This window comes from Miniopterus natalensis, chromosome 10 (assembly GCF_054644295.1).
Source record: "Miniopterus natalensis isolate mMinNat1 chromosome 10, mMinNat1.hap1, whole genome shotgun sequence".
Lineage (NCBI taxonomy): Eukaryota > Metazoa > Chordata > Mammalia > Chiroptera > Miniopteridae > Miniopterus > Miniopterus natalensis.
Genome location: NC_142090.1, coordinates 55551329 through 55562190, shown reverse-complemented (window position 1 = coordinate 55562190; position 10862 = coordinate 55551329). Strand labels below are relative to the sequence as shown.

General features: G+C 39.3%; 1 protein-coding gene across 1 annotated transcript in view; it reads left to right on the top strand.

The window, feature by feature from the left end:
- Positions 1 to 1067: 1067 nt before the first annotated feature.
- ABCB1 (ATP binding cassette subfamily B member 1) overlaps positions 1068 to 10862 on the top strand; it is a 79710-nt gene continuing 69915 nt past the window's right edge. The window contains exons 1-3 of the mRNA XM_087821129.1: positions 1068 to 1171; positions 1729 to 1799; positions 7353 to 7404. Of these exons, the coding sequence (XP_087677255.1) occupies positions 1735 to 1799; positions 7353 to 7404 (117 nt within the window). The 5' untranslated portion in view covers positions 1068 to 1171; positions 1729 to 1734. The remainder of the gene's footprint in view (positions 1172 to 1728; positions 1800 to 7352; positions 7405 to 10862) is intronic.

Here is a 10862-nt window from a genome sequence, read left to right as displayed (position 1 = left end):
CATCTATCTATATCTATCTATCATCTATCTATCTATCTATCTATCTATCATCATCTATCTATCATCTATCTATCTATCATCTACCTATCATCTACCTATCATCTACCTATCATCTATCTATCTATCTATCTATCTATCTATCTATCTATCTATCTATCTATCTATCTATCATCTATCTATCTATCTATCTATCTATCTATCTATCTATCTACCTATCATCTATCTATCTATCATCTATCTATCTATCTATCTATCTATCTATCTATCTATCATCTATCATCTATCTATCTATCTATCTATCTATCTATCTATCTATCTATCTATCTACCTATCTATCTATCTACCTATCATCTATCTATCTATCATCTATCTATCTATCTATCTATCTATCATCTATCTATCTATCTATCATCTATCTATCTATCTATCTATCTATCTATCTATCTATCTATCTATCTATCTATCTATCTACCTATCATCTATCTATCTATCATCTATCTATCTATCTATCATCTATCTATCTATCTATCTATCTATCTATCTATCTATCTATCATCATCTATCATCTATCTATATCTATCTATCATCTATCATCTATCTATCTATCATCTATCTATCTATCTATCTATCTATCTATCTATCTATCTATCTATCTATCTATCTATCTATCTATCATCTATCTATCATCTATCATCTATCTATATCTATCTATCATCTATCATCTATCTATCAATATCTTCATCTATTTCTGCGGATATGGAGACTTTTCTGGACCTGTAGGGACATAACTCTAAACGTAAGCGCCCCATGACTCAGCGGGTAGGCGGTTCTCTTCTTGCCCTTCTGAGGAGGGGCACGGGCAGCAAGGACATTCCTCCGGGAAATTTAACCTGTTTCATAACGCGTCGCGCGGGCCCGTTCCCCGCGCCGGGCGGGGAGCCGTCCTCGCTGGGCCCGCTGATTGGCTGGGCGGGAGAGCCCCGGGGTACAGGCCGCGCGCTCGGGCCGCCGCGCTCCCTTCGCCGCCGGACGCCGGGGCGCAGTCGAGCTTTGGCTCCTCCTAGCTCGCGGAAGCCCGGGTTCCTGTTCTCATCAGCCTGGGCTTTCCGCTAAAGTCGGCCCCTTTCCTACCCAAATTCACGTCTTGGCGGACGATCCTGGAAAGCCCGAGGTAGGGGCGTGCGAGGTTGGGGACTGGATGGGGACAGTTCGCTGGAAGGGTAGGGCTCTCCAATTTTCTTGAGTTTCGTTCCAGTGGGAGAAGGGCTTCGAGGGGATGGAGGGGTGATCCCAATTGGGAAGCCCGAGGAGACCCAGTCGGGGGTGAGACCTAGAGTCGCTCGGGGAGCTCCTGGAGCAGCCCCGGCCGAAGTTTTCGGCGCTAGCCACGCGTCCTGGACGCCGTCGTTCCGAGCGCGCAGAGGCGGGTGTGCGAGCCCCGGGCGGGTGGACCGAGGAGCATTGTCGGCGGCAAGGGGAACCTGCAGGGAGATCCTCCTCGGTGGCGGGCAAAGTCCGGGACGCGCCACTCGCTGCCCTCCAGCTCTGCTCGCCCGCGGAGGCTGGAGGGGGCGCGCGGGCAGCTCCCCCGCAGCGCCCGGAGCGCCCCGATCGCCTGGGCGCGGGCCACCGCCCTCCCGCTCGCCGGCTCCGCGCGCGGGGCTCAGCCTCGCCTCCGCGCCCCGCGGGTCACCGCTGGGGCTCATCGGGGCTGTGGTTTCTCCGCAGGTCGCGATGGATGTTGAAGAGGGCAGCAATGGAGGAGCAGGGAAGAACTTCTTGAAAATGGACAAAAAAAGGTAGCTATTTTGTTTCAGTTTCATAGTTTACATGGCCCGAGAGATTTGGGCGATCTGCTCGTAGCCTCTAGCGCTGGAATCTGAAGAGGTGGTGATGATGCTGATTTTAATCTTAAACGCCGGCGATCGCTCTGCAGAAGTTCCCTGGCAGAGCTGAGCGCCGCGTTTGCGTTTCCCCGTCGGCCCCGGTGAGCTCCTTCCTCACCATTTGGGCTTTAGGACAAGGCTCACACCTTTTTCTGTGTTTTATAACCTTCTGCTTTACAAGCCATGCTGCTCGGCCATGTTGATCGTCTCAGTGCCTGAATGTTGCGCCGCTTGTGCTCTGCTCCGTGGTCCTGTCCCTTGCTTCTGGTAAAAGTCACAAGCTTTTGCATGGTTGGTGGCATGGCAGGTGGCACAGAAGGCCAAAACTACATTTAGGTGTTAGTGTTGTTGTTTAAAAGCAAATGAGTATCTGACGCTTGTAGAAGAAATTGTGAGAGGAGAAGACGGCAGTACCAAAGAAGCTACTGGCATGGTGTGAAATTATCCTGATCTATATAAAACTGGCAATGTAACCACTCAGGGAAATTAAGTAAGTTTTGGTCGAAGTGCAGCGTCTACGCAGGAAATGTTAAACCTCACACAATAGGCTCATTGTTAGTAGTAAATTGTAAAATAAAACAAATTAGTAAATGTATTATTATTAGAAAATGAGATTTTTAGTGTAAGAGAAAAGAAATACAAATGTGGACATCAAATACATTTTTTTAAAAAGAATGTTAAATTGCAGTTGAAAGCTTCAGTATTAGCTCATGGTTTTTTTTAATAGTTCAATTTCTGGGACACTAGCAGTGAGCACACTGAGTGCCAGATCTTGGTTTCTAAATATCATTCCTCACTAAAAGGACTGGGAACCCCATAGGAAAATGGCTAATTCCAACCAGGTGTGGGGAAGGAATTAGGGGGCCTGGAGTATCTTGTGCTATGCCAAAACAAGGAAATGGAGTTTAAGTTGTCAAAGGCACAGGAGTTGGCGTGAAGGGGCTTCCAATGGCCAAATAGGGGACAGCATGGGAAGCAAAAAGAATAATGACTGAACTTGATTGTGAAATACTGAGTAGGGTCCATGAATCCTTAATAAAATTCTGAGAGGAGGAGGAATGCTAAAAGGATGAGAGAGGTATAGAGAATAAAGGAACATTCTTTACAGAAAAATGCCAGTGATCAGTTTTGAACCTGCATTATTATAATTGATTCAGGCAAGGATTGTTAATGGATCCTAAACCATTAGAGAAAAGTTGTATCTAAGAATTATCCAAAATTCTTACTAATTGGAAAAAGAAAAGTGTGCTTTTCTAGTGGGGAAAGTTTGTAGTTTGTTCTTGAACCAACTAATCAGGCCTGATATCACTCATGGCGGAATACACTGTGTTAGTGACAAGATACCACCTAGGAAGTATGTTAGCAAAAACATTTAGTCTGAGTCCCATCAAGCTTCTGGACTGATGTTGTCCAATAGAAATATAATGTGAGCCACATTTGTTACTATTTCTAATAGCAACATTGAGAAAAGTAAAAAGGAACAGGTGAACTTAATTTTGAAAATATATTTTAAGGTACCCCGTATATCCAAAATATTATCATTTCAACCTATAATCAGAATTATTAATTAGATAATTTACATTCTCTTTTTCATACACTAGTCTCCTCTTAACTGCAGGGGATATGTTCCAAGACCCCTGCTGGATGCCTGAAACCAAGGATAGTACCTAATCCTATATATACAGTGATCCTTGAACAGCGCAGGTTTGAGCTACACAGTTCTACTTATACTCATTATTTTTTCTGTTGACCCACACAGTTCAAACCTGTGTTGTTTAAGGGTCAACTGATGATTGTAATCCAAGTATGCAGAGGGCTGACTAAAGTTATATGCAGATTCTGCTCAGGCAGTTGGCGTCTTTAAGCCTCCTGAGTTTAGGGGTCAACCATACCATATTTTTTCCTATACATACATACCTGTGATAAAGTTTAATGTATAAATTAAGCACAGTAAGAGATTAACAATAACTAATAATAAGATAGAACAATTATAATAATAATACTCTAATAAGAGTTGTATGAATGGCTTTGCAACCATTATTAAATAAAATAAGGGTTACCATGACAGTTGATCTGATAGACAGCTACTAAATAACTAACAGGCAGGTAGCAACACAGTTTGGGGACTCTGGACAAAGGGATGATTCATTTCTACAGTGGGTGGGAGCTAAATTTCACCCCTCTATTCAAAGTGGCGCACAATTTAGAACTTATAAATTATTTATTTCTGGAATTTTCCATTTATTACTTTTGGACCACAGTTGACCACAGGTAACTGAAACCATGGAAAGCAAAACCACAGATATGGGGGGGACTATTAAATATTCAAATCTGCTGTGTATTTTATACTTAACCACATATCAATTTGAATTCAGTTTGAAACAGACATATCCAAGATGTGGGACATTCTATGAGATACCGGTTCTTGTTCCTACAAAAAGTCATTGGGGTGAGGGTGAGGAGCAGAAGGATTTCCAGATTTAGAAAAAGAGACTAAAGAGACAAAAACCACCACATGTTATTGTTATGTGTGAATCAGTTTCATAAAAGGAAAAACCTATAGAAAACTTGCTGTTCATTTTTTTAGAGGTGATAATAGTAGGAAAGCATGTGAAGGGCCATGATTTTGGCAATTTCCTTTAAAATGGTTCAACAAAATATTAACAATGAGTCCTGGCTGAGTAGCTCAGTTGACTGGAGCTTTGTCCCATGCACCAAAAGGCTGCAAGTTTGATTCCCAGTGAGGACACATACTTAGGCTGCAGGGTGGGAGGCAAATGATCGAAGTTTCTCTCTCTCCCTCCCCCTCCCTCCCTCTCCCTCTCATCCCTCTTCCTCTCTCTAAAGTCAATAAAAACATATCCTTGAGTGAGGATTAAAAAAAAAATTAATAATAATATATAAGGAAAATATGGTCAAAATGTTAACAGTTATTGAATCTAGGTGAATGTTATGTGGGTAGTCATTATTATAGTTCAGTTTTTCTACTTAAAAAATTTTTGAATAAAAAAAATTCATATAAACAAAAAGAAAAAAGTCTCCATAGAGTGGGAAGTAGATATTTTCCTTTTGCTTTTAACTTTTTAAAAAAAAAACAAACTTGGTACTTTAAAGGACTTATGACACAAACAAGAATATTGGAGTAAGAAATACTGAGGGTATGTGGAGAGAAATGGCAAAGAAATTGGTTCAGGCCTGCACATGCCTTCATGTTATTATTGGTTCTTATTATAGGCCTACAGACTTTTTTTCAAACTAGATTTTTGTTTTTAGCTAAATTATGCTCATCATCATTGATAGGAATATGTCCTTAATAAAATTATATTCTTTTTCCCTAGTTTTATTGAGATGTAATTGACATACAGCACTGTATAAATTTAAGTTGTACAACATAATGGTTTAACTTACATATATTATGAAATGATTACCACAATAAATTTATAAGTTTAATTAACATCCATCATCTCATACAGGTGCAATGAAAAGAAAAAGCAAAACATACAGTTTTTCTTTTGACTCTTAGGACCTACTTTCTTAACAACTTTTCTAAGTATCATTGTTAACTATAGTCATTGTATTGTATACTACACCCCTGGTACTTCATCTTACAACGCGAAGTTTGTATCTTTGGGCCACCTTTCTAACCCTACTCCCCACCCTGTAACTACAAATCTGATCTCTTTTTCTGAGTTTGGGTTTTTGTTTCTTTTAAACTATATATTCTAATTTGTAATGAAAAAGAAGCTTGTAGCTTTGTTAGTAGGTATAACGCTTGGTAGATCGTACCATTTGGAATATCTGTATTTATAAAGATTCTTCATTAAAATGAGGTTTGATGAGTGATCTGCCTTTGGTCAGCACTGTGTTTCAAGTTGAGCAATCTGGTAGTGGTGAGAATCATCGTGGAATTACATGTCCTCGCAATGCAGTAACTCAGAAGGCTGAGGTTGCACTGAATATCTGGTGTTGAGGGGCTAGACTTTTCAGTTTAAATCTTGGATTTGTTCTAGCCCTGTGACCTTGGACAAGCTAGTTAACTCCTCTCACCTACAGTTTCCTTATCTTTAAAAGGACAAAAATGTGCCTGCCTGACAGATTAAAATTAAATGACTTTGGATGGTGAGCACGCAATGCAATATACAGATAACGTGTTATAAAATTGTATGCTGAAACCTGTATAATTTTATTAACCAATGTCACCCCAATAAGTTTAATACAATTAAAAAATATATTAAATAAGATTATGGATGGGAAGTGTTTACTTAGCCAGAGCCTCAGGAACATTATTCTGTAACTTCTTCAAAGCAGCAGCAGTTTTAGAGAGGTAAAAATAAAAGTTAAAAGCTAAGAGCTCAAATTCAATTATGTGTGGCTACTTTTTTCCTCTCATCCTGGTTCCAGGGTTACTGAAACTGGGCGTCTACTGGGAATAGCGTGGGACCACATTGGAAGAGTTATGTTTGTGTATTTTGTCTGTTTATGTCTGTCTAACATCACTCCAAAGCCAAATTAGGGGAATTTTTTCTTTAGAAGATTTTTTTCTTTAGAAACCTCTTCCAGTCTTTGACCTTGCTTAGTGTAAAGTACAAAGACAAAGATGAATTTTCTTTTTGACCATGAAACTCTGTGTAAAAATAATGCCATTCTTCTCTGAAATAGTCTTTCTTTTGTACATTTGAAAATATAGATGCAGTGGCTGGTGATGGTGTGTTTGCCTGCATGTCCTGGGTGGCAGTTATGTAGAGTGGGAAATGGGTTGCAGTTAGATTCATTTGAATCTAGGCTCAAGATAATAATTGACTTTCTTATTATGCCTAAGGAGAAGGCAGATTTTTTTTTTTTTTTTTTTTTTCAGTTTACAAACTATCTTCCTTGACCTTGACTGTAGTTTTCTAGGTTGTATTTATTGCCATAATGGTCCATTTAGGGCTCCAGATATCCTTTCAGAATTAGATTTGCTCATGGTGATTTAATTACTTTTCTTTTTAGGTTATTTTATACCCTGCATCTGATTCCCACTATCCTCCATTAGTAGAGAGAATGATTAAGTAGATAGAATATCTACTTGTAGAATCACTTAGATGATAATTAAGGGGATTAGCTTGGGAGAGCATGAACAATTTTCTAATTAGAGTAAAAATAGGAAGCTCTCCTTTTTCAGTATTTTTTTTCTAGTTGCAAAAGTTCTGTGTCTGTGTATGTGTTTATCATAGAAAATTAGGAAATACCAAAGGTATAAGGAAGAAAATATATTGATAAATATCTCAACAGCCAGTGGTAACCACACATATAGATTTCTAAGATACATATAAACATGTTTAAACTTCATAAATGGGATCATACTATTAACCTGATTTTTTACTGAATAATATATTGTAGACACGTTATAAGCTCTATGCTAATTTAGTAACTTAAAATTTATATAATTTTAAAAGTTTTGTGTAATTCTATTGCTATGTTTTTCAGTAAAAAAAAAGAGAAGAAAGAAAAGAAACCAACTGTCAGTGTATTTGCAATGGTGAGTTTTGAATTTATTTACTATTCAGAATACTTAGGAAATTGACTTCTCCTTACCTGGAGAAGAAATATTTTACCTTGTATAATTATTTCTTGGAGAGTATTTTAATGGAGAGGTAAAATGTATTGGTTTAATTTAGCTTATTTTCAGGATAATGCCGATCATGACTTGCCATGTGAGTTGAGCCTCAATAGCCACCCCTCTAGTCCTAGATTTCAGTATTCTCTTACTTAGTTATGTCACCAGTGATTGTTATCTTCGGTGAGCACTGGGAGAGGTGCTTGCCATAGATAGCAGATCTCTCAACTACCTGGGTGAGACCAGCCACATAGAGTATGATTCAGATAGGACACAAGATTCCCTGTCATCATTGGCTCTGGTCAGAATCCTGGCAGGTTTGAGGTCAAAGTCCCAGGTACTCAAATAATAAAAGCTTACAATGAATTGTTTATTACTGTGACTTAGTACATGTAGTCATTCCTCTGTTCTGAACAGCTGACAATTCTAGAATTTGGAAACCTTAATATAATTCTTTGTCTCATTTTCTGGTTGCACAGTGGTTGCTTAGAAACTCTTTTTTCATCAATTGGGAATAAGACGGGTTTTATAGATATGGCTGGTTGATGGTCTCTCTTTACCTGAATTGAAATTAAGTTCATTTTGAGACCAAAACATTTCTGTCTTTTGTAGTTTAGTTTTTATTATTTGTAGCTTAAGTTTTAGAATAAATCTTACATTTTAGAAAATTTAACAGACCTAATACACAGAGGTAACACTATCAATACAATTCAAGCCACAAAAGAATAAAAATGTAGAATTTCAATGTGAGGTAATAATAATAACACACATAAAGCTCTATATGCCATGTATTTTCCTAAGCACTTTATATATAACCTCATTTCTTCCTTACAGAGATAGATACTGTTCTTTTGAGCTAGATATTATTATTATTCTAATTCGACAGATGAAGAAACTGAGGCCAGACATATTAACTTGCCCAAGGAATACATAGTAGGGCCAGGATTCAGACCTGGGAAATTCATGTTCTAAATCAGTACTCAGGATGGCATAGAAAGAATGTATTCTAAGCCTTTGGACAAAGTGCTATACTACTAATGTGATGTTTTCTTCTGTCTTTTTCCTGAAGAGTTGACATGAAAACTGCAAACTTAACTTGTATGTAAAACCTATAAACACAACGACACATTAAGAAAGTTTAACAGTAAAATGCTGATGTTATTGCCCTTGCTTATTAATAACAGTGTCCAGCTAAGACAAAAACTCATGTGTGTCAGGGGGTTTCCAAGAACCCCAGGTTTGATGATTCTCTAGAAGAATTCACAGGACTCAGGATATAGTTATACTCATGGTTAAGATTTATTACCGCAGGATACAAAGCAGAATCAGCCGTGGGAAAAGGCACATAGAGTGACATCTAGGAGAAACCAGGCACAAGCTCCCACAGTCCTCTCCCAGTGGAGTCACACTTCATTCCCCCAGCAATGAGTTGTGACAACACATGTGAAAGGCTGTCTATCAGAGAAACTCAGAGACTCAGTGAGCAAGATTTTTACTGGGGGCTGATCCTGGAGGCACAACACATACTAAAATTCCAAACTCACAGAAGGAAGGAAGATTTTCAGGATACACCACATTGTACAAATAGTTCTGGCCTCTTTATCAGTTAGGGTGGTCATAACCCTCCCCAAATCCAAGTTTTAGATGCCAGCTAAGGGCCAATCTTGTATGCAGGCCTTTCTAAATAGCTCATAGCTAACAATGTTAAGTGTTTCCTCTCTGCTAGGCATTTGTGAAGCACTCCATATAATTTTATTTAATCCTCAAAGTAACTTGATGATGTAGGCGCTTGTGTTACCCTTATGCTCCCAATGATGACACAGACTCAGAAAGGTTAAGCAATACATTCAAAATCACAAAGCTAGTAAGGGGGCAAGACTAGAATTTTGCCCAGATCTCCATACACTAGAGTCAGAGCTTTTAACAACTTTAATTATTTATGATAGTTTATCACTGGGTAAACTATTATCTGCCTAGAATTAAAGAGTCCTTTGTTGATACTGTTATCTTCTGATCACCTGGTCATTTCTCAGTCATTGAAGACCACCTGGCTTAGTGTCTTCCTTTTCACCCCTGGTGCCCCTACTAGCTTGGGTGACCCTTATGGTGTTATGGATAACCACTCCTCGACTGTCACAGCTGCAATAATCTTTTCCTCCCCTTCACCCCAGCCATCCACTCATATACTCACATCCTGGATTTTGTTATTTGAAACTGTTCTATCTCCAAAGTGACCCACTGAAGCAGCCAGCTTGAATTAGCCAGCCATCTCCTCTCTTTTCAATCTGCTCCCTGTTCTCTCTGGATCTTGAGTCCACTGACCCATCAGTTTCTCTCAGCCCCTTCCTGCCTTTTTTCTTACCCAGCTTAAAGTAATGATTCTAGTTATTCTCCTGCCCGAACTATAAACCTCCTTTTACCTGTCGTTTGTCGTATACAGCCCAGGCAAACTCAGCCATCTGCTTTCTTGGTGCCTGAACCCCTACATCTGATGGGTGCTGGAGAAAATATCCCAACAGGATGTACCCAGCACCGACTGGGCACTGTTTTTCTCCTGTTCTTTTCATCATGTCAAACCTCTACTCTTCCAATTTCCAGTTCTTCCTCCCTCATCCTCAACACCTCCTCTCATCCTTGGTGGATAACCTCTTCTTTTATTTCACAGACAAAATGGAAGCCACATGACAGAAGTTTCTCAGCTCTTCTCTTCCAATCTACAGACATACCTACCTGGTCCCTCTTCCTTCACCCCCCTGTTATAACAGAGGAAGCATCTGGTCCTTAAAACTCACTACTCACTTGAACTTGGGCTCCCATATCCTCTGCCTTCTCAAGAACCTTATATTATTTATTATTATTTCTTTTCTGTATCTTCAATCTCTCCCTCTCAACTGGGTCTTTTCCATTGGCATTTACACATCAGGTGTCTTTAATTTTATTAGTGCCCTCCTCAATGGATTGTTTATTTTTATTGTTGACACTATTACAGATGTTCCCATTTTCTCTACCTTTGCCTGCCTCCACCCAGTCCCCTCATCCCCTTCCCTCTGGCTATCATCACACTATTGTCTGTGTTTATGGGTTATGCATATGTGTCCTTTGGCTAATCTGTTCACCTTCTTTCATCCAGTCCCTCCTCCCCCTTCCCCTCTGACAGCTGTCATTCTGTTCCATGTATCCATGCCCCTATTTCTATTTTGTTTGTCAGTTTATTTTGTTCATTATATTCCACATATAAATGAGATCATATGGTATTTGGCTTTCTCTGAGCGGCTTATTTCACTCAGCGTAATAATCTTCAGGTCCATCCATGCTGTTGCAAAAGGTAAGATTTTTTTTCTTTTTGTGGCCAAGTAGTATTCCATTGTGTGAATGTACCA